Source organism: Rhincodon typus, unplaced genomic scaffold (genome assembly GCF_021869965.1).
Source record: "Rhincodon typus isolate 14 unplaced genomic scaffold, sRhiTyp1.1 hic_rhity00002350, whole genome shotgun sequence".
NCBI classification, from domain to species: Eukaryota; Metazoa; Chordata; class Chondrichthyes; order Orectolobiformes; family Rhincodontidae; genus Rhincodon; species Rhincodon typus.
Window position 1 is genome coordinate 1 of NW_025967988.1, and position 25,000 is coordinate 25,000.

General features: G+C 38.1%; 1 protein-coding gene across 1 annotated transcript; it reads left to right on the forward strand.

Moving 5' to 3' along the window:
* Positions 1-11,565: 11,565 nt before the first annotated feature.
* LOC109912871 (E3 ubiquitin-protein ligase TRIM33) lies at positions 11,566-24,644 on the forward strand (the record flags this gene model as incomplete). Its single annotated transcript, XM_048593122.1, has 6 exons — positions 11,566-11,682; positions 17,712-17,826; positions 17,914-18,060; positions 22,996-23,113; positions 23,612-23,859; positions 24,465-24,644. Coding segments are annotated over 6 exons (925 nt in total), but the record flags the coding sequence as incomplete, so codon positions are not given.
* Between the last annotated feature and the right edge of the window lie 356 nt (positions 24,645-25,000).

The following is a 25,000-nucleotide window of genomic DNA, read 5'->3' on the forward strand; positions in this document are numbered from 1 at the left end:
TCCGCTGAACACTATGGAAGCCAAATTATTTACTGTATTTACGACAGAGGTTCTTGACACATAAGGGGTTCAAAGGTTATGGGAAGAAGGAATGAGAACCGGGTTGTGGAAACAAATCAGCCATGATTAAATGGTAGAACAGACTTGATGAACTGAATGGCCTAGTGCTGCTCTTGTCTATAAGGTCATTTGTACCTGTGACAGGTTCTTGAAATATTGAAATATTGTAATCCAAAGTAGTCAGTGTGATGGAATATTTCTGCTCATATTGTATTGTAATTTGTTATACCGAAGAAGCAAACAGTTTAATTCCATTCCTGGCTGCCTAATGTCCTTTACGAAAGAAACTGCCATCCTTACCCAGTCTGGCCTGTGTGTGACTCAAGACACATGGTAATATGGTTGATTGCTAATTGTCCTTTGAGCAATAAATACTGGCTTGAGCCAGCGATGCCCACATCTGTAAAAAATATCTGTACAATATTCCGTATAGATTCATGAAGGGCATGTTTTTTGACCTACACAGGTGGACTGAGGTTCTCAACAACTGACAAAAAAAAAGGACCATTTGTACTTGGAGTGTCAATTTATATATTCTGCTCTAAGTCACTGGTACCTCCTTGGATGTTTCTCCCCATTGCCAACACAATTGCATTTATTGTACAATAACGAAATGTGTATCCTAAATATATATTCCTTTATGTAATTTGAGATGTCCAAGAAATGGACAGTAGCAGGGATGAACAGAAGTTAGAGTATCAAATGACAAAAGGAAACTAAGTGGTAACTCACTAAATATCTGTAAAACTACACAAACAACTACAAAGAAAGAAATTGGAGAAAAGAGAAGAGTTGCAAGGTGAAAATTGGCTGCATAAATTTCACAATAAGAACTAAGCCAACGGGATGGTAGAATTATATGCAGAAGGTTTAAAACAAAGTGTTGCCAGGAATTATGCTTAATTTGATTTTGTGTTAATTTATTGACAATGGTGAGAAATACCTAAAGAGACAACAGTTCCTTACAATCAAATATTTAAATGTATTGATCCACTAACATTTATATTCATACCTGAATTTTATCATAGCTGATTTTTAGACATCTGGCTGGGCAATAGGAAAAAATAAGTAGATTGAAACGAAAAGAAAGTGTCAGTTCTGTGTGATTGAAGAAAGATGTTTCAATTTAGACAACAGAAGCATTAAGTTAGTTTAGCCCAAGAAGTTCGGGACTTCTAAAGCAGGGTGGTTGGACTTGAAATGTTAACTTTGTTTTCTTTCTCGATGTTGCCAGACCTGCTGAGTTTCTCCAACAATTTGAGTTCTTGTTTGTTTCTGATCTCTAATATCTGCAGTTCTTTGTTTTCTAACGTAAATAAACATGACCTTGGGGGAACAGATGAAAACTTTAACTATGCATTGTTGGGTTTGTGTGATCTAACCCATTTACAGATGCAAGTGTTTATCAAATCACATCAACAGTTTGTGTTGTAATGAGGTGTTTGCAGGAAAGAAATCTCAAATAAACCAGGAAGAAAAGCTGATCCTTGATAGTGATCGTAATTATTCTGTAATTTGTGCAGATTTCACAGTACCAGCATGATAGAGTATTACGTAATTCACTGTTTTGAGATAGCTGTTAGAGGTGTTTTATGGAGCGGTTGAAGAAAGTCCAAAATGCCAACCGAGGGAAGGGCAAGGTCATTTTGAATAGAAGTAATCTGGAATAGATTTTTCTATTGTGTGTGGGATGTTAAGAGAACAATGCTTTAGAACTAATTCAGAAGCTTCTACTGTTTCACGAGACTTATTGATTGTAAGGTTGCTATTATGGTATTTGGAATATCACTTTGGATTACATACTGTTATTTTCTTGGCTGTTGGAATGGATGTTGCTGTTGAATGGGAAAGTCTGTTACAGAGTTGCTATTGTATGCAGATGTTATGCATGTGGTGCTTTAATATTATTGGTACTGTTGAAGGTGAAAAATTCAGTTCCATAATGTAAACATACATTCTTGTTAATGTAACTGGGAAAAAATTCCTTTTAATTTGTGACTGGATTTACTAAAGCACTTTATATATGGGAAGGTGCATTCTTGATGCAAGAAGTCTAAATACTTGTCTTGTGTCAAGTTAATGTTCAGGCAGATGGAAAGATTCCAGTCTTGTTACTGAGTTTGAAGTGTGTTTTTTGGTTGTTCAGCAGCTTTAACTGTTTTACAACAATTCATACTTGCTGCCAAATGCACGTTTTATTTTTTTCCTAAATGTTGCAATGCCATGTTCTGATATTAAGAATATACATATCCAATAACGTGAAACTTAAGTTCTTGAAATTCTTCACAGTACCAAGCTTGCAAATAAATAGTCTGCTTGGGAAGTAATTAGTGAGTGGTTTGTATTTATGTTGAACTCCAGTCCTCTTGTTCTTCATCTTTTCCCACAAGTTAGGTGAAAGATGAAATGTTCAATTAGCTTGCAAAAAGTTGTTAGAGTTAAAAAGTTTAGTCGGAAGCTTGTGTGATAAACATGATGCGATGTGGGGAATTATAGATGAGGTAACCTAAGATTTATTATTGCGAGAAGACTAAAGTCTATACATTAAGGGTGGAGTAACTGAACACCTTGAAAATTTTCAGATAATCAGAAGTAGAACCAACATGGGAACCTGACAGTATTTTCTGAGGTGATAAAATTCATAGATACAAATGTCTATAGATGATTTTTATGTAGACTTGAAGTTTGTTCGAGGTCCTCCTTCCTCTCCCCCAAACTCTAAGTAACTGAGATTAATTAAAATTCATAAAATTCAAAGTTAATTTTTAACCTAGTTAGAAAATTGGCTGATTGGACTGAGTTGTGAAATTGAGCTATAATGCTAATTGGCAGAATGTATCTTCTAGTGTTTTGTAAGGGTCTCTGGAGTATCAAATATTCAATATCTGTTAATGGTTGAGTGGAGTGGAAAGCTGCACATCTGAATTTGTTGATAACTTAAAGAGGAATTATATGCAAGGATAGGGCATGAACAATAAATGTTGGTACAGCTAGTGAATTTCACATTTGTGAATGAATCTTTCTTTTAAAACAAAATGCAGATGAAACTTCAATTTCAAAGCATAGTTGATAGTTGAATGAGTAAAACTGTGGCAAATAAGATGCCAGTACAAGAAGGTTAAGCTATCTATTTTGGGCCTAAAAGTAATAGACCAAGATACTTCGAGAAGCTTAAAACAGTTGATCTCAGAAGATACCCGAGGGCCAAGCACACAAATCATTAAATCGTCTTGAACAGATGAGAAAATACTTAAAAGGCTGTTTAAATATTGCCTTTAATATCTAGAAGATTAGAATAATATACATTGAAGAAAAAATCATTCTTTGATTGTACAAAGCTGTAGCTAGAGCACACATTGAGTATTCTAAGAGTGATGGGTGTTATATCTGGTATATATTGTGGTGTTGAATCCAAGGCCTTCACATCTGAGGAATGATTACACAAAGGGGTGCATTTCCTGAAGTTTAGAAGTTTAAGTAGTCTGTTTGATTGAAGCTTTTAACATAAATAGGGAATAGATTAGGTAAATTGAAGGAAAGATATTGGAGTTAGCTTTACAAACACAAGTATGTGCACAGTACTAGATGTTGTAGCACTAGTAAAACTGCCATTGATTGACCTGTGTGAAACTGACCTTTGAGTGTACTAAATAAACATGAATATAGGCAATTAGTTGCAGATTAATCATGTATGTGGGGATTTGAATAGAGGAGATAATTTGCCTACTACTATTCATTTTTTGTTTGGCAATTTGGACATTACTAGCTTTGCCAGCATTTACGTATCCAAATTGACCTTGAAGGTGCTTGTGGGCTGCCTTAATGATCAGCTGTAGTCCTTGGTGTTCAGGTACCCCCAAATTATTTGCACAGCAGTGAGATTCCTTTGCATTTCTTTGTACGTCTGAAATTAGACCATAAGACTTAGGAGAAGAAGTAGGCTGTTCAGCCTACCAAGTCTGGTCTGCCATTCAATGAGATCATGGCTGGTTTTCCTCAATTTTGCTGCCGTTTCCCCGTATTCCTGGATTTCCTTGCTGATTCAAAATATGTCTACCTCAGACTTGAACATACTTACTAACTGAGCCTTAACAGCTTTCTGCAGTGAAGAAATTTCTCCATCTCTGTCTTAAATGTGCAACCGTGTAATCTGAGACAATGCTGTCTGGTCCTAGACTCTACCACAGGGGAAAAACAACCTTTCTGAATCTGCACTGTCAAGTCCCATAACAAACATTTTATGTTCCAATAACCTCATCTCTCATCTCTCATCCTTCTATATTCCAATGAGTACATGCCCAACACACTCAACCTCTTGTCATAAGACAGTCCCTCCATACCCAGTATCAGCCTTGTGAGCTTCTCTGCACTGGATCCAATTCTAGTATATCTTTCTTTTAATAAGGGGCCCAAAACCGTTTCTCAACTAAATATCTTTATACAGGAGGATAATCTGTAAAGGGAGTTAATTGCTTATTTTTTCTTTTCCTGCGAAGATATTGTCCTCAAAACACACTATTGTGTAGCATAACTCCTCTTTTGTGAATATGCTTACTGTTAGTAATGCATGCTTCCATCCTAGCCCCACTAGTTCCTCACCCAAGTGTTTTTCACTTGTGTCATCGACAAACAGGTGTTATTCTGGATAGTGGCTGTCAGCTGGCTTCAGAGTACCACAGATAAACTTGAATATTAGCCTCAACAAATGTCCACAGTGCATATTTAGTAGCTAGGCTATCAGTAAGAAGGAAGAGCATATTTTCATTGTTAGGTGCAGAATTAGGCCATTCTGTCCTTCAAGCCTGCTGCAGCTTTAAATAAGATGATGGCTAACCTGATTGTAGCCTCCACTCTATTTTCCTCCTTCTTCGCAATAACTACAGCACCATCTTTTGAGTCTGTCATTGGTCAAGAATCTGTCTCTGCCTTCTCCATTCTCCAAAAGCTTGCGGCCCTCAGAAAAAATGTCCTGATCTTTGTCTTGAAGGGAGATGACTTATTGTTAAACTGTCTCCTAATTTTAATCTTTTCACCATTAAAATTTCAAAAAGACCATTTCTTGTTCTTCTCACCTCCAATGGATATAAACTGAACCTGTCGCACCTTTCCTCAGAAAATAGCCACCTAATCCCAGGAAATGAGTTGTGAACCTTTTCTGCACAGCTTCTAGTGCAACTATGTCCTTTCTTAAATAACGCAACCAAAAATGTACACAGTACTTCAGATGTGGTCTCAGCAACCACATCAAAAACATCCCTATTTATAACGTATAGAGACCTACACACAGACAAAAGGCCCATCAGCCTTTCTGATCCATGCCAGTCAAAAATAACCATCTAACAATTCTAATCCCATCTTCCAGCACTTAACCCATAGCTTTGAATGTCTTGGCACCGCAAAAGCACATCTAAATACTTCTAGATTTAGCAACACCACCCTTTTTCTCTGTGGGGACAGTCTAAGCTACACCTTTAGAATGTTGCTTTTGATACCCCCCCCTCCCCCACTGATTTGCCACTGACTTTCCTTCAAGTACCTTGTATCTATTTCATTTCCCCAACCAATAAATTGCAAAGTTCTATTTCCCTTTCTAATCAATTATGTACCTACTCACTTGTGCCTTGCCGTGTGATTCATTTACCAGGTTACTCTGATCCCCTTATCTCCCAATTCATAAATCTTTCTCCATTTAAGTAACCTGTACCTTTCTATTCCTACCAAAGGAGCCAAGTTTGTATTGTGCAACATTATACTCCAAGCTTACAACTTTTTGTCCACTCATTTAACCTATCTCCGTTTGCAGACTTCTTGTATCCCTTTCACAACTTACTTTCCTGGCTTTGTGTCATCAAATTTAGCAACCATGCATTCCGTGGTCCACAAATAATAAAGCCAATTGCATTACTCCCAAGTTGGGATCAGTTAGCTCGAGACCAGATTAGCTAATGCCTTTTTTTACAGTTTACCTTTTTTTAAAAAAAAATCTTAATTTGCAAGCATGTTCAATGATGCCCTATTGGCACTGTTTTCAGAAAACTGCTCTGAGCTAGTGACAGAATCTTGGGTAATCCTCACTGAGAGGGGGGACTCTCATGAGATTAGAAAAATATAATTGCATGAGCTATTTCTGAGAATGGCAAAAAAAAATCTTTGTTCTGCGCTAAAGGGATTTCCCCTAGCTATTCCCACCTCCACATCAGCTAGTTGAAATAAAGCTTCATAGAATTCTACTAGACGTCTTGTAAAAGCACACTTGGTTATCAGAACTCAGTAGGGGCTTCTAATAAGTACCTGTCAGAGCAGTTTATTAATGGTAAGAATGATACGTGCCTTTCCTCCTCGCATTTTTAATATATTGTGTTATGGTTCCTCATTTAGGCAAAAAAATGTTGATATGATAAAGCTGTACCTTGTGGCCATTAGAAATTGTTCATGCAATTTTATGAAGGAAAAGCTGTTGGTAATTGAATGGAAACATTAGTAACTCTTCCTGATGAAGGAAATTGACCAAATATCCAGTTTGGACTGGAAGGTGCTTTTGGCTCGTGAATGAGGAAGTTGAGCATTTATGGTACCGCTTACATTGTTTGATATTACAAGTTATTCTTGAACTGAGAACAAGATTCAAAGAGGACTCTGATGCTATGTATGCATCTTGTTTGATCCCTTTTAGTAGATCAGTGCATCTCTCTCATGGCTATTGAATGCCACAGTGCACGGGTGGGGAACCTGCAGCCTTTTGGGGTACTAGTTGCAGCATTCTACCTATTTGTCCGCAAATATTAAATTAGCCTTTTTAAATCTGTGCACCATTTTTAAAATTTTTGCTGGTAACCCAATCAAGTCAAAAAGTAAGAAAAGAATATTAAAGGATGAGAGCAGAGTATTCAATGAAGTATGGGAATTGCAATATTATGTAGTTGCTGTGAAAGATAAAATGATTTGTTTGCTCTGCGATGCCGTAATTGGAACAGTGAAGAAATACAGTGCATACAGCGTTATGCAATTCGTAAGGACCACAATTATGCTAAACTGGAAGGAGAACCCCAAAAGTCTGCACTTAAGAAAATGAAAGATCAAAAGCAGCAGCAGCAGCAAGTATTTAAAACAATGTCACGACGAGGGACTGACATCACTGAAGCAACTTCTACAGTAACATATATACTTGGGAGAAGAGGTAAGCCATTTAGCGATGTGGAAATAATAAAAGAATGCATTGTTGAAGTTGTAGGATGTTTAGATTCAGATAAGGTTAAATAAGCACAAACAACCACCTCCTTTCAAGAAGGACCATAACTAATTGGCAGCATGAATTAGCCTTCAATGTAACAAAACAACTTCATACAATATGCCAAAGCAAAAACATTTATTATTTGATTACCTTGGATGAATCCACTGACATTACTGACTCAGCGCAGGTGTATTTTTTATTCATGTTATAATTGCGAATTTTCATTCCATGAGGAGTTACTGGCTTTGGGTACCCTTACGACAAGGACACGTGGAATTGACATCTTCGCTGTCTTAAAAGAAAAATGCTGTGAAGCGAAACTTAATTTATGTAATTTAGTAAGTGCATGCACAGATGGTGCATCCTCCATGAGAGGAAAACATGAAGGATTTGTTGTGTTACTACAAAAAGAATTGCTAGATTCACATACTTTGATTTCCTTTCATTGTCTTTTGCTTTTACAGAATCTCTGCCAAATCTCCTGTTTTAAGTGACACATTAAGTAAAGTCTCAGGTATTGTAAACTACATTTGAGCAAATGCGTCATGGCATCGCCAATTTCGCAATATGCTTCAGCTTAATGAACCATACAGTGTGGATCTGCCATATCATTCTTAAGTGGGCTGGTTGTCACAGGACAAATACTTGTAAAACTATTATCTTTGCCAAAACAAATTGCAAGATTTTTCAAGGAACTGAATGAACCATGTGAATTGTCAAGAGGATTTCTGCAGAAATGCTGCATTTTTGTGTGATATAATGTCAAAGCAAAATGATCTGAATTTTTTTTTTGCAAGGTAAAACTAAATCTATACATGGTATGTAGTTAAAAATCCAGGCATTTTGGAGAAAGCTGACCTTTTTCAAAACTCCTTACCCGATTGGAACTTTCAACTGTACACTTTCCTGAACTGGCAAAGGATAAACAGGATACAAGCAAATCATTAAGGAAATGCAATGGGAAAGAATACACAGCTGTTCTAGACTACCTGATTGAAGAGTACAGTGAAAGGTTTGCAGATTTTGAGAAACATGATTTCACACAAACTAGCTTTTCAACCACACCTGGTTGATGTCTCCAAAGCACCTGATTACTTACAGATAGAATTGACTGAGCTCTCAGAAAATAACATTCTGAAGTCTCTATTTGACACGAAGAAGGATCTCAATGAAATATGGAGGAGTGCCATTGAATACCCATGTCTATGTCAACATGCTTGTCGAATGCTGACTTGTTTTGGCACAACCTACTGTTGTGAATTAGAGATCTCAGATTACGATAGTCTCCTGGATGACCAATTAAAGCTACAGTCAACAGTTTTGAACTAAATATCTGATTCCTATCTCGCAATAAGCAATCACAAAAAAGTCATTAAATGGCTTGTCTAAACTTTTCACTTATTAGTTCTATTGTTAACTTTGTCAAATAAATGTCTTTGAATTTTTGTTTATAGCCCTCATAATAGGCTTTAATTAATTAAAACTAGTAAAATGTTGACAAAAATACGACATTTTGTTATATATGTTAAATTCTCAGCATGTGGTCTCACAGGATCTTTGTTAAATAAAATGTGGCTTTCCAATATAAAAAAGTTCCCCACCCCTGTAAGCATGTCATCTGATCATCTTAGTTTCCCCATACTTACAATGAGCAAAACTGACAAACTCTGTTTTCTCTTGCATATTGAAAGAACTAAAAGATTGGACAAACTCTGCAGTGGCAGTTCAAATACCAGGACCGGTTGGGTTCTAATTTGATCTTTGATCTCTGTTGCATATGTTGATTTTAACTGGAGTACTAGAAATTCAAAAGGACGAGTGAGGGAGAAGAAGAAAGAATCATTATTCATTGTTATCTAGGAAATCCTGCTGGAGTGCCCCACTTTAGCTGTCAGATAAGACATTTCATCATATAGCCGAATGACCTGACTAAATTTACTACAGAGGTTCAGGCATGAGTGGTGACTATTTGATAAATTAACAGTGGCCACTTTGTACTTGCGAGGTCAATCTCATTCAGTGCTGACATAGAAGGGGATTAACAGAAAATTGATAGATCGGATTGAATATAATCCTTGGGTTCAGCACATTAGATTACTCCCAAATCAACAGATTTGTAACCATCAGCACATCATGCTTAAGTTACATAACTGAAAATATACGTAGAAGCAGAGTTTGTGGAACAAATCGGTTTGAAATACTAGTGTCAAAACACCTAGTGTAGCTGCGTGAATGTTTCACGGGCACCGACATTTGTGCTTTACTTAACCCATTGTTCCCCGATGTCACTGTCACTGAGACAGCATTTTTGGAAACAATAACTCTTAAATCTAACTCCGTACTCTTAAAAAGTAAATTTATACACACAGGCCAGTTGTATTAGAGGACTCAATATAATCACATCATAAACGTCTGCCCATCATTCAGTCATACAATTAAGTAAATGCTCAAACCTTGTTAATGCCCTAAATTCAGTAAAACAATGAACAGCATGAGTTCGTTTGTAAAGACACCACTGCTAATAAATATTCACAGTCCCATTGTTTTCAGGATGTCTGCAGGTTATCTAATTACGTGTTTTATATCTTGGAGTAGCAATCAGGTTATTACGGTATTAGTATCAGCCAGCTAATGTCGGTAAGGCCCGAGTTCAAATCTTCTAGTCAGAAGAGAACTTCGTAGATGCAGGTTGACAAAGAATATTTAATTTTGAATTCAGGGATTACCAGCTGAAGCTCATCTTCCCAGTATACTTAAGAATAGGGTAACCTAAAACCCTTGGGAACTCCATGGGAATTCTGAAAACAATGTTGACAGCGCACATGGTTATACGGCATGCAAGTTCAAACTTGAGCAATGGGAGACTTCTGTGACTCCAACAATTATAGTGGTATTTGTGTCACTTCTGGCCAGAAAAGCAATGACATTGCAACTAAAGGGAGGAACTTAAAACATGGCCATCACTCGGGAGAAATGTACTGAGCAAACTATTGGGACTGAAGGCGGTCAAGTCCCCAGAACCTGATGGCTGAGGTCCTAGGGTCTTAAAGGAAGATGCTGAAGACATAGTAGATCCATTGATTATAATATTCCAAAATCCCCTCTGTGGAAAGGTTCAAGTGGATTGGAAAAGTGCTAATATCCCACCCTTTTTCAAAAAGGAAGAGAAGCGGAACCCCTTTGACCAATTTGGAGCCAGGATCTGTCAGTCGATATTCAGCATCTGAGCTGGTGTGGGACCCCGACAGCGTGACTGTCTCCAGCTTGGAGGTGGCAGGAAAGGAGCACGTTGCCAGGACCCCAAGGATGGCGTCAGACAGCAGCGACTGGAGACCAAGATAGGATGAAATCTGCGGAAAGGGAATGATGAATTTTTGAAGCTGTTTCAGTTTGAGATATTAGAAAGATTAATTTATTCAGTAATTACCACTTATGCAATTTATTCTGTAATCCAAGATGGCGCTAGAACATGGCAACATTATCCACTTTTCACTGAACATAGGGACAAGTGACAATATATGGAATTAATTTTTTTTTAAGAATAGCTGTAGGTTGATTTAATAACTGATTTCTTACAGGACAAGTATCTGCCAAATGTTTATTAGGTGGGTATTCAGTTGTATTTACAGGCATTTACGTTTTTTGAACGCATACCTCTTCACTGCATTGCACCATTGAAGTTTTAGTGTTATCTTTCAAATGGCATGTTTGACCAAAGTCCAGTTTGTTCTTTTGGGCAGATGTGTATATGCATTAAAAAAATCGTGTTGCGCTATTTGAAGTGAAAGGTGGCTCTTCCAATATCTCGGTCAACTTTTATCCCTTCACCAAAGCCCCGAAGAAAGATTCTCTGATAATTTATCTTGCTTGCTTGTACAAACTTGCTGTGTGCAAATTGGTGTTGGGTTTGCTTACATTATGAAATGATTTACATTGCTAGCTGTGAAGCACTTTTTATGTATGAAAGTTCCATTATAAATGTAAACCTATTCTTAATGTGGTTCAGTCACAGCATAACTAAGTACTTCCTTACACAGCTAGAATTTATTTTTCCCATTAAAACAAACAAAAGTATAAACATTGAAAGCGGATGTTTGAGTTGTTGCCAGTACTAGCCCTTACATGGGGTAGCTTGCAAGAGTGATATAAACTAAGCAGTTTAGGAATTTGCTGTTCCATTTTTCTGACCTGAAGTCAGGCTTTGTGAGAAATAAACAAGACTGTTTTCACAAGTGATTTATTTGTGTAAAGTTCACTTTTGTTTTGCTTTACAGGTATCAATTTTTAGAAGAAGCATTTCAAAACCAAAAAGTTATTATTGAGACTTTAATGGCCAAGCTTCAAGAAAAGAAGAATTACGTGCAGTATGCAGCTAGTCAAGTGCAGAATAGGTATGTTCAACTTAGTGAGATGGAAATCCTAATTTTATTTTTATTTTCAGTTAGTGCTTATGGAACTTGATACTGTTAGAATAAGTTTCAGCAATTTTAAAATGGAGCATGCAGGACTACCCCCAATTGTTGTCATGTTGGTCCGTGATTGGATCCAGATTTTTTTCTTAAAATTGCTGTTAAGTTGTAAGTGCTTAAGTTTCCTGGATTAGTGACTCTTTCTCAAATCACATATTATTCACATTTCAGACTTGAGCTAATGCTTTATTCAGTTTATCTTTAGCATGATGCTTGGGGGTTTTTCTATGCTTGCAAGCACTGTTGTGAGAAATATATATTTGGATTCATTGAATATACATCCAGCATGTGCTCCATTTAAACTTCCCACCCTTGCTCATGTAACTTTGTCAGCACAACCCTCAATTTCCTTACCGTTTGCCAATCTAGCTTTTCTTTAAATCCATCTATATTTCTCCCTTACAGTTTCTTTTTCCAAGCTGAGCTAAATGACCGTCAGAGATGCCATTCCCCTGTACCCCTCTATCTTGCTCTTTAAATAAAAAGTTAAAAATTTTTTTTTAGTCTTTCATGCTTGTTTGAGTACAGTCTAAAGCTTATCAAACTTCATAGATTCACAGAAGTGTTAGGGCACAGATGATGGTCATTTGGCCCCTTGGGCTTTTGCTGGCTTGTTAAATGAACATCACTATCTAATACCAGTCTCCTGCTTTTCCCTCATACCCTTGCACATTATTTCAATCCAAATCATTTAATGACCTCTTGAATGCCTCAATTGACCTGCCTCCTTCACACTTCCAGGCAATGCATTCTATACCTTAACTACTCACTGAGTGAAAATGTTCTTCCTCACTTCACACTTGTTTCTTCTGCAGACCATTATAAATCTATGCCCTCTCTAGTTTCTCCCTAGTTATTCTATCCATCCAATTCATGATTTTAAAAACCTCCATCAGGTCATCTCTTAGCCTTCTCCAAGGAGAACAGTCCCAACTTCTTCAATCTGTCCTCATAGCTAAATGGTTCCAGGGTTGTGGATATTCTTGTAAACTTCTGTGCTCACTCTAATGTATTCACATCTTTCCTATAATATAGTGCCTAGAAGTGTACACAAAACTCTAGCTGAGGCCTAACAAACGTCTTATTCAAGTTCAGCATCACCTTGTTCTCCAAGTCCTGTTAATAAAATTGAGAATAATGTATGCTTTACTTCTCTTTCTTTTTATCTGTCCTGACATTTTAAATGATTTATACGCATGTTCATCCAGGTCCCTGTACTCCTTTAGAATTGTGTTCCCTATTTTAAGTTGTCCTTCAGTGTTCTTCCTACCAAAGTGAATTGCCTCACTTCTGTACATTAAAAACTCATCTGCTCACTCCACCAACTTACGTATGTCCTTCTGGAGTTCTACACAATCCTTCGCACAGTTTTCAGTTCTTCCTAGTTTTGTGTTATCTGCAAACTTTGATTGCCTCCTATGTGCCAACATCTAGGTCATTTAATACACATCAGGAAAAACGAGGGGCCTAATATCTCCCGCCCTAGGGAACTCCACTTCAAACCTTCCTCCAGCCTGAAAAATATCCATTGGCCTACGTTTCCCATCACTGAGCCAATTTTGTATCCGTGTTTCTACTAACCCTTTTATTCAATGACATCAATTATCTTGAGTCTGTATGGCACTGTATCAGATGCTTTCTGAAAGTTCATGTACACCACATTAAAAACACTACACTCGTTGACCTTTCCTGTTACCTTTTCAAGAAAAACTCCCAAGTTGGTTCAGCATGATTTCCTTTTTATAAATCTGCACTGACACATGCTAATCAACCCATCTTCCATGCAACTACTCATTCTATTGCACATAATTGTCTCTAGAAGCTTCTCCACCTCTGAAGCTAAACTGCATGTTTGTAGTTGCTGGCTTATCCTTACAACTTTTCTTGAACAAGGCTGTAATATTTGCAATTTTCTAGTCTTCTGACACCTCCTGAGTCTAGGGAAAACTGAAAGATTGTAGCCAGTGCCCCTGTAAGTTACACACGCTCTCACTTCAAAATCCTTGGGCACGTTTCATCTGGTCCTGGTTCCATGTCAGTGTTTATGTACCAACATTCTACACAACATTTCTGCACTTCACCATGGCCTTGCCAACATCTCTCTTTTGGATAAAGACAGGTGTAAAGTATTCATTTAACATCTCAACCATGTTCCCTGTCAGCAGGTGTAAATCTTTTTTTTTGGTCCCTAATAAACTCTACTCCTTTTACCACCCTTTCACTATTTACGTGACCATAGAAGACTTTGGGCCACCTCTTTATGTTGGCTACCAGTCTTATCTCATAATTCCTCTTTGCTTTTCTTATTTGTGCTTTCACTTTGCTGCTGAACCTTTGATATTCCTGTTGGCTCTAAATATTATTTTCAACCCAACACTTATCACTCTCCTTTCTCATCCAGGGAGCTTTGGGATGGTTGATGCCACCCTTCCCATTTGAGGAAATATACCATGAATGTACCTAAACCACCTCCTTTTTTGATGGTAGCCTCTTGTTCATTTACTGTTTTTCCTGCCAAGCTCTTGTTCCTGACCATCCTTGTTTATTTTTTTGTCCCATAAAGTGTACTATCAGCCAAATTGATTCTCATTCTGGATTGTTGCATGTTGTTCTTCACCATCACCCTGAACCTTGTGATACAATGATCACTACCTCCTAAATGTTCCCCAACTGGCACTTGATACTCTTGCCTACTTAATTTTATGTCCAGCGGCGTATCATTTCTTTTCCCTTGCTGTTCCATACACTACAAGCATTGTAGTCTGTATGGTTAATTAAAGTACGTCATTTGTAGTGGTTCTATAATGTTGGCATTGCTGTAATTTCCCTGCATGTTTGTTCTTCTTCATCTTCGCCACTAGTTGGCGGTGAATGGACTACATCTTGCAATTCAGTTGTACCCTTTATGTTCTTTATTTCCAGCCAAATTGATTGTATGCTTGGATCCTCCGTGACAAACGCACAGCTACAGCATATTTTTGGACTGTGCACATTAAAACTCATTAGTAATTCAATAATGTTTCATACCTTTAACTCGTCTCCAAATAGTAAAAAAACTTCTATTTTTACAGTTGTAAATTACAGTATAGAAATCCTGTAATGAAAGCACAAAACATAGCAAATACCCAGCAAATCAAGTAGCATCCATGGAGAAAGATAGTTATTGTTTAAAGTAAATGACTTCTATCAGACAAGTTTTTATGCCAGCAGAGGTGAAGCGACAGGAAAAACAAGTCTGTGATAGGGTGGAAAGCACGAGAGAGCAACTAAGATTTTATGATGCAAAAACCAAAGTAAGTGGCAATTGATATAGTAAAGAAATAAAAGTTATATCCAGATTAGTCATCACTGGCTTTATATAGTAACTGTCTGAATGCAACATGAACGGATAAACAAAAATACAAGCTGGAGAATAAAGCAGAACAAAGTATAAAACAAGATGAAGGCAGTGGTTATGATCAAGTTGCCAAACTCCGTACTGGATCTAGAAGGTTGTAGAATGCTCCGATGAAAGATGAATTTCTGATACTTGAAATTGCGTTGGATTTCATTGGAACACTAGCAAACCATGGACAGAGGAGTCTGCCTGGAAACAATTTGGAGAAGTATGGTAGCAAGTGACAGGAAGCTCAGAGTCCTGGTTGCAGACTGGAAATAACTTGTGAAGTGGTCATTAGTTCTATGTTTGGTCTTCCCTCTGTAGAATGAACCATGTGGCGAATAATGAATGTAATATACTAAACTAAATGGAGTGCCTGTAAATTGCTGTTTCACTTGGGAGTGTTTGGGATCTAAGATGGTGAGAAAACTGGTGCTGTTCATGTTTCATGTTACCCTTAATATGGGTCTAGTACAACTTAAAATGATTTTGATTTGAATGCCACACTATGTGCTTCATTGGATTTTGACCCAGTTGTCTTTACAAGGATTTTGCAATCTTCAGAAGGTGGCCATTTCTGGAGTCTTAATTGCTTCAGCACATGAAATGTTTTGTTGTCTTGCAGTATTGCATTCATGTATGACCTTTGTGTGCCTGCAGGTTCTTCAGCCCTAGGAAGGGTGAGCAATCACAGGCAAACTCGGACCTATTTTTGATTTGTGTTTCATGCAAGTTTCTAGCAGAATACCATTGTTTAACAACCCCATCAATTTATTGCCTTTCGAAATACACAAAGTTCAGTTTTAGAATCCTACTGCCTGTGTCAATAAGATTAGCTGAATCTGCACAGCCCACGTTTTAGACTGAAGTTATTTTTTTTTCCCTAGATAATTGTACTGAGCAACTGGGGGGAAAACAGGTTCTGTCTGCATATTAGTGAAAACAGGCAACTTTTGAATCCATTTCTTTTAGAGTTCAGTAAGATGTGTGTAACATTCTGCCAAAAATTTTCTTTAATATATTTGGGTAGTGCCAACATTTACCATCTATTAAGTTTGCCAACAAGGAAATACAGTATTAACCAAGCTATTATCTAAAATATTCCTTCTCAAAGGTCACACTTTCCTTTAACAGTATCATATTGCTTTAGTACAGAGCAGAAAGAGTTTAATGGTTTATAACATGCTTGGGAGCAAGTGTTCTGAAGTTGTGATAAATAGGTTTTTGGTTTTCATTTCTGCGAAGGTGACTTGGGGGCTTCTGGCCCTTTTTTAAAAAAAGACTAATTCAAGTAGTGGATTAAAACAATATTACCATAAAAAAAGAGTTAAATTCCTAAATAAGCATCCTAGTGACTCATAGGTGAAGTGTTTACTAAGTTGAGCTTTTGTAATTTCGGAAAGGAAGGAGGCCGAAAGCAAGTTCAGTTCTGAAGAAAGGTTCCTTACCAACAGATGTGATTTCTAGCATCCTCATTGGGCTTTTTCCAGTTAGTTTGATTACTATGCTTTTCTTTGGAGCCTGATGAGAACAGCCAGTGAGTTAGCCAGAATATTGGGAAGAATCATATCCTAATGTGTAAACGTTTGCTGAAAGGACACAGCGGTGACCTCGTCAGTGGAATAAAGAATGAACTGGTGAAATAAGTGATGTTTCTTTAGAGTTATCTGTAGAGGATATTGCTGAGGAGAAGACTGTTTCTTCCTTTCGCTGTTCATGATATAATAATTCCAACTTATGCTATAATTTTTTTCCTATTGTGTAATGAACTTATTCTATTAAAAATACATCGGCAACCTCTTGCAAATATGTTCAGTAACTGAGCATGACAAATTGGAAAAAAGCAAGACTTATGATCTGGAAAGCCAGACTTCACTCTGGGATATGACTTGTAAATTATTGCCATCAGCTAGGTTCATAACAAGAGAAATAAATATCAGACTTTTTGTCACGAGCTGTCCGAGTGAAATCTTGAATATCCATTGGCCAGAGTTGTTTTTGACATGGGGAAATGTTAAGCAAGATATGGCAAAGTTTAAATAAAATTGAGAAAATGGCATAGGATTGGTGGAGGAGAAACATTGGGGTGGGGGGGTGGTTGTAACACTGAAACTTGCAGAGCTAAGGTATGATGAGCTAAGGATTTGAAACTTGGGTCAGAATATTTCTACACTCTTCCAGTTCTTCCTTCTGGCTTGTTGATTCAATTTTAATTGCAGATCCATTAGCAGCCATGCCTTCAACTACCAAGCATGAACACTAAGATTCCCTGAAGTGTCTGCTCTTCTATTCATTTTTTAGGCACTCTTCAAAACTTCTCTTTGACTCTTTTAATCACCTGCCCTAACCGTTTCTTGCATGGCTCCATGTCAAATTTTGTTTTATATCCACACCTTCAGCATTTTACTATAAAGTTAGTAAATAAAATTTAAATTGTAAATAGTTCAGGGTACATAAACATCACTTTTCTGAGGCATTGGTGAAGAAAAGAAGATCAAGATTCTCTATTTGAATTGGATTTTGTAAAATATCTTTATTGGATTACATTTGTTTACTTATGTTTTATTAATAGGTTAAACGAAGTAACCGATACGAACAAAAAGGTTGAGCATGATATTAAAGTTGCCATCTTCACGCTCATTAATGAAATCAACAAAAAGGGCAAGAATCTTTTGCAGCAGCTGGAGGTATGATATAGTAAATGCCTGCATAGTGGTCATATCCTAGTGCTCGTAACTCTTACTCCACTTTGGTCTTCCCTCCTTTTTCTACAGAATGTGACAAAAGAAAGGCAAATAAAATTACTGCAACAGCAGCAGGATGTTACCAGTCTTGCCAGGCAGGTGGAGCACGTAATGAACTTTGCAAAGTGGGCCATTTCCAGTGGAAGCAGCACAGCACTACTTTACAGCAAGCGATTGGTAAGGCAGTCACACTTTTTATGTCTGGAAAATGTAGCTTGTATCCCTGTCTGAGGTTAAAGTTACCAGTGGCTTTTGACGGATATGAAATTTTTCGTACGATAATCTATTGGACTGCCATTTATTCGTACTGGGTGTTATTTAACTAAATGCGGAGTCGGAATTTCCTAAATAACAGCTAGAATGTCGTAACACCTGGACTGGTTCAAATACTACATCAGGACCTTTGAAATATTCTGGCTGCTTGTTTGCTTGTTTTTTAAGGTGTTGCTGTTGATTCAAATGTCATATCCCTAAAATTACTTAGTTCAGACCACATTTTGAACACTTAGACCTGACAAGTTCGTTGTAGGCAGAGACCCAGGCCTCCCCTGGCAGTGTACCTCAAGACCCATCATCTCAATTAACAATATACCCCATTCAGTACAGAGGTTTTGCTATCTTGGGATAACAGTATGCTGGATGATAAAATCAACCAAAAGCAAACTCCGTGTTTTGTAAGCTCACTTTCAGATTTTGGAAAGAGCGTGAGGGTTAATCTAATAATGAAGACTGAAGCCGACAAGACAGTTGATCTTACACCACTTGATGATTGCAGGACTTCAGTAACCTAGTATTAAATAAAGTCACTAGAAACATTCCATCTTTGCTGACCATGAAATCTAATGTGCAACATCTTATGGCAGGACCCAAAGCCCTAATACCAAAGTTGTTGCAAAGTGTTGCAAAATCGACATAGACTATGCTTATCAGAGCTCACATTTGCTGAGTTGATCATGCAGTTTGCATGGAGGATTACTAGATTAATTGTAACTTAATTGCAATTAGAAAATCAATTTGCAAACACATTCGATGGGGCTGGGGAGGGGTAAGGTGGAAGAAGTGGGAAAACAACCTTGGACATTCCAAGATTGAGAAATCCCTGTCGTTAAGCCCTCTTGACATTTTTAGGAGAACAGAGTTAGGCACCTTCGGGAAATCTGACCAGGCACAGAGCCAATATTTGCATCCATCTCTCCAACATTGACTTCATGTGCAGTATTTGCATGATTATTCAAACTGAGACTTAGTCTTACATGGGATGACTTCACCAAGGCTATAAATACCTTTTTTTCTGAACAGTAATTCATTGAAACAATAGAAATTGTCACTTGATAGAATACATACTTCCATAGGATCGTAATGCTTCAAAATGCTTTTTTATTCATTCACGGGATAAGGGTGTCATTGACTAGCCTAGCATTTATTGCCCATCCCTAATTGCCCAGAGGGCAGTTATGAGTCAACCACATTGCTGTTGGTCTGGAGTCACATGGAGGCCAGAGCAGGTAAGGATGGCAGTTTCCTTCCCTAAAGACATTAGTGAACTAGACTGTTTGTCTTTTTTACTGATGGATTCATGGTTGGCATTAGATTCTAAATTCCAGGTTTTTATTGAATTCAAATTCCATCATCGGCTGTGTCAGGATTCAAACCAGGGTCTCTGGATTAACAGTCCAGCAATAATACCACTAGGCTGTCGCTTCCCCTTTGTGGATCAGTGGTACTGTCCCTACTTCTGAACCAGGAGGCCAGGTTCATGTCCCACCTGCTCCATAGGTATGTAATAACATTTCTGAATGGATTGATTAGAAAATATCCAGAATCACAAAAGTGTAATACAGGGGAGGCCATTTGGTTCATGGAGTTGGCAGTGGCTTTCTGAACATTTTAACTTAACTTTGACCTCCTTCCTTACTTTTCCCTGCAACCCCAAACATTGTTTCTGTTTAATTATACATCTAATGCCCTCTTGAATGTCTTATTTGAACCTGCTTCCTCCACTTTCAGGCAATGTATTCCAGACCCTAATTGAATTGTGAGAAAGCATTTGCCACATATTTGACTTTTTTACAAAAAAATTGAAAATTGTACCCTCTACCTCTCAATCTGTTTACAAGTGGCAACAGTTTCTCCCTATCCACCTTGTCCAGACCCCTCTGAAATAACTGCACAGAGACCAGTATCCCATCACCTAGTTTTAATTAATTCCATGTGGCAAGTCCTTGACACTGGTCCAGCTCCCTCAGAGCCAGCTCTCTGAATGATCAGAGCCTCTGACACTCCTGTTTATATCTGTCAGCCAGGGCTCCTTGTTTAGACCAGATTAACAGCCCCAATCAGGGAACCCATTCTATGATGTCCACTTGACTGACCTTGTTACAATCAGTACAATCCTCCCCATGTGAGTCTGAGGACATAAGCTGGTCCTTTTTCTTGTAGTGCTTGCTGGGTCGTTTTAGCGGTATGTAATGTACAGGGGCTTGCGTCTTGGGAGAAATTAACTCTTCTGGTGGCAGAGGTGTCAATGTGGCAAGATCCACCATGTCCATCTCAGTTTGATGTCTCTTTGATACTTGATGGAAAGGGAGAACTAATGGGTTCCAACAGCCTTTCTGACTGTTCTGAGGAGCAGGACACGTTTTGAGAGCTCGCGGCTTTCATTTGGTACACACGCTTCTTCAAGATTGTTGCTCCTACCCGAGCTTTATATGTAACTGGTCCTGACGTTGCGGCAACCAGGCCTCTTACCCATGTAGGGTAATTTCTGTGGTTCCTACACCAAACTTGGTCCCTTGTCATAAACTGCCTCTCTCACTTGGAGGAGTCTGGCTTCCTGCACTGGCATCCCTGGTGCCATTTCTAGCATCGTTCCTGTGTTTCACGCATGAACTCTGTGCATGTCCAGCCACATTTAATGAGCATCTACAGTGCCTAAGAACATTGAACCTATGAAAGGACCTGCATAGTTGACGTGTAACTGAGTCCGGGGCATATTTAGTTAAAGACTGGTCTTGTGATCACTGAAACGGCCCCACTTTCCCATGATAAATTCAGTTGTAGTGCCTGTTTGAAGTCCAGTTGGGCGTCAGCTGGTAGATGTTTTTGCATGGTTACATCATTAATCCCATATACCAACTGGTCTCTTAGCATCTCATTAAGAGTTAAACCAAAGTCACGTGCCTTTGCCATTTGTCTTAACCTAGCCAAAAATCCGGATATGGATTCCCCAGACTTCGATTTGCCGAGTGAAAACGATAGTGTCGCAGAATTAGAGGAGGCTTGGGGTCCTAATTATGCCTTTGCTAAATCTGTCAACTCTTGAAAGGTTTTAGTATCTGGTGCCTCAGGGAAAGTTAGGCTTCTAACAACTGAAAAGCTGCGGGTCCACAAGCTGTCAGGAGAATTACTCATTGCTTCTCATCTGCCCCAATGTCATTTGCCTGGAAAAATAATAACATTCTTTCCACATGCGTGGCCCAGTCTTTGGTAAGATCGAACATGTCAAGCTTTCTAAATAATGGCATTGCCAGGAATTTTTACCCCAACTCAAAGGTGATCGTTGCAAACGAGTTTCTTTATGAACTTGCTTTACTGGTGTTGCCACTGAAATAACTCTCCAGAGGCCAGTATCCCATCACTAAGTCACCCTTTATTTACACGTGGAAAGTTCTTGACACTGGTTCAACTCCCTCAGAGTTGTGTATTTAACTTCGACTGTTCTTGACTGCAAAAGCACCTTTTAATGTAGTAAAATGTCCTGAAATGCTTCAAGCACCTTGACATGTAAAATTTATTGACACAGACCCTTTTCACAGAATAGGATGAAAGAAATGATAGCTGACCCTTAATCTAAACAAAGAATTGAGGGAAAGGTTATCTCAATGGATTGTTGGCCAAAGCTACCACTTAGGATAAGAAACCTGTCCCCTTTTGAAACGGCAGTTGTGTTATGATTACATTGTCTCTATGTTTTGGATAATTTCTATTCTCTTAACTGACATTATATGAGAATAAGCGATTATTTCATCTGATATGTAATTAATAGTCTTGACATCTGTTATGAACCAGACCAGATCTCTCTCTCTCCCGCCACCGCGCAACACCACCAACAATGTTTATATGTATTTGAAGGCAAATGCTGTGTTCCTGATGTGATTCGATTAGTCCACCACTAGGCTTTAACCAAAACACACTTCATTCTTACAACAATTAAAATACAAAAGAAAAGCTTTAAATCTTTTGAAATACTTACCGAAACAAAGTATTATTTAATCGCACATCGTCAACTGTTCCAGTATAGGCAGCATTCCACAAATGCACCCTTTGGCAAAAATGCAATTCAGCAAAACAGTTGTGGTTCTCAAGTGCTGTTTCTCTCCAGTCCAGAAGAAAGAAACAACCACGTCTGAGTTTTTAAGAGGAAGCCTTCATGTTTAAGGCTTCACGCTAGCAACCGGGAACTCAAACTTTTAGCTTGGCAGCCAGCAGAAACTTCTCACTAACTGAAAGCAAAACTAAAGCCTTACTGAATCTGTGTGAGCCCTGACCCTGCCAACTCTGACTCTTTTTGTCTCATTTTTTTGGGGGCGGGGGGGGAACACCTAGGAAGAAATCAAAAGCTGATTACCAGCTGCCTGTCTGAAGGAAACACCTCGGTGCCACTTTACAGCAGCCCTCTGCGAGAGAAGCAGGGCAATGCACATCTCCATTAAAGGCATTGTACCGTCACAACATCCCAAACAAGCTTGTTTAGAAAGTACTTGACTTTGTGACTCTCAACTTCTTAACAATATTTTAATAAAACCCTAAAAATCTGCACGTTAAAGATCTATTTTTAACTTACTTAGACTTAACATCGGGTGACTCCATCAGTGCTGGAATTGAGTTAGCGAACTGTGTAGTTCAGATGAGAAAATATGATATAAATGATGAGCAAAATAATTGAGTAAACTAAATAACCCTGACCTTCTCTACCACCAGCAAAGCTTGAGCATTAAAAATTATAAAATGGCAATTTTGAGCAGAGAAGCCATAGGTCAATGGCAGTTATTTACTTGGCAAGGATTGGTTAAACTGAACCTAGTAAAATCTGTTCCATGATTTGTTTTCCAGATTACCTTTCAGTTGCGACACATTCTCCGGGCACGTTGTGACCCAGTCCCGGCCGCTAATGGTGGGATGCGCTTTCATTGCGATCCTACATTCTGGGCAAAAAATGTGGTGAATTTAGGTAAGATGTTGTCAAGATGAATTATTTTGTAAATGTAATGTTAGCCTTGATTAGTAATGATTGTTTTTCTTTCCTTCCCTTCAACTTCAGATTTTCTTCTTCCCACTTCCCTCAGCGCATATATTTAAATGTCTCAACACATTTTTTGTTTGTTTGTTTTACATACAGCATAGACTGAAAGATTAAACTTCCAGTGATCAAAACTAAGCTGTTTAGTGGCATGTGTTCATTGAAATGTTTAATTTATTTAAGTGTGTTGTGGCTTTAACAAGCCAATCTTTCCTGTCATCGTTTTCCCTGAACTGGCTACCCTTCCACAGTTTTAGAATCAATGTTGTTTACCTTTACAGCTTTGTGTTACAAACTGAAAATGTTAGAAAAATCACGGTACCTTTCATAACTAACACCAGCAAATGTTGTATTGGCAATTCTTATGATGCACATAATTATATGCAGATAAGAATTAGCCTGAAGATTTGATTTTTATTTTCTAACTAGGCAACCTTGTGATTGAAAACAAGCCGAACCCTCCAGGTTACACTCCCAATGTAGTTATTGGGCACGCTTCCCCAGGCCAGGGGCCGGCTGGGGGAAAACCTCAGGGTCAGATTAATCTTGCACAGTTGCGTCTGCAGCACATGCAGCAGCAGTTTGCACAGAAGCAACAGCAGATGCAACAAATGAGGATGAGCCACCCAGTAGGACAACACCCCAGGACAACAGGGCCACAGATGGTCCAGCAGCAGGTACACTATATGTCATATTATAAAAATGTGGTCCATTCTTTCCTCTTGATAAGGGAGGGATAGCTGTTTATAAATATGAGAAGGATGTAACAAAAACAGATTTGTGTATTTGCTTTTTCTTGCATAAGAGTCATTATTTGAGCTGGAGAATATTATAACAATCATAGATTAGGCTTCTGATTGCTACACTCTTTGTACAGGCAGAATTATGTTGGCATTGGTTGAGTAAAGGCTTCAACATTTAAGTGTCTAGAAGGTAGGCCTAAAAGTATGTAAAATATGAATTTATAAATATAATTGACCGTTTTATTTGTTGCGTCATTGCATCCACTGAAAGATTTTATAGAAGTTGTGGTAGCACAGGAAGATGTAAAGACCAGAGGTTCAGCATAGCTGGAAAGCTGATAATTGTATTTCAGAAATTGTAGGTGTGGCACAGTTTGTTTCCAGTACTAACCCCCCCCACCTGCCTTCAGTTAATTAACATAATGCTAACATTTGCTTTTCATTCAAGACAAAGAAGTTTGTACCCATACCTATAATTTCTGCAATTAACTTCGAAGTATTTTAAATCTTGCATAAGTTGATTCATGTTATCTTCTTAGCCACCACGTTTGATTAGCATGCAAGCCATGCCCAGAGGAAATTTGAATGGTGCTGCACTTCAGGCCCACCAGGCTCATCAAGCCCATCAGATGAGACTGGCACAAAATGCTGCTCGTATGGCTGGAATGTCTCGACACAATGGACATCAGTACCCAATGATGCCTCAAATACCACGGCAGGTAACCAGGTCTTCCTCAGGAATTTTCAGTTGGTAGTTCCTGGTAGTTCCAATAAAAAGTAACTTGGGTATATTCCTTGTATTTATTAATTACTCTGTTATATTAAAATTCCTAATATGATTATACTATGTGCAAAACATTTTAATTTTAAAACTGACCTTTGCAGTTTGCATATTTTATTTGACATTTAGATCATGGTCAAGTCAGCAATCATACAAGTTTGGAAACTAAAAAGCAGCTTATCCCATTCCTTAAGAATCTGTCAGCCTTTGATCAATATAACGTTCTTTTCCGAGTCAGATTTATTGACTCAAACCCCATTCCTGAAACCTGAGCGCATACTTTGGACTGGTGCT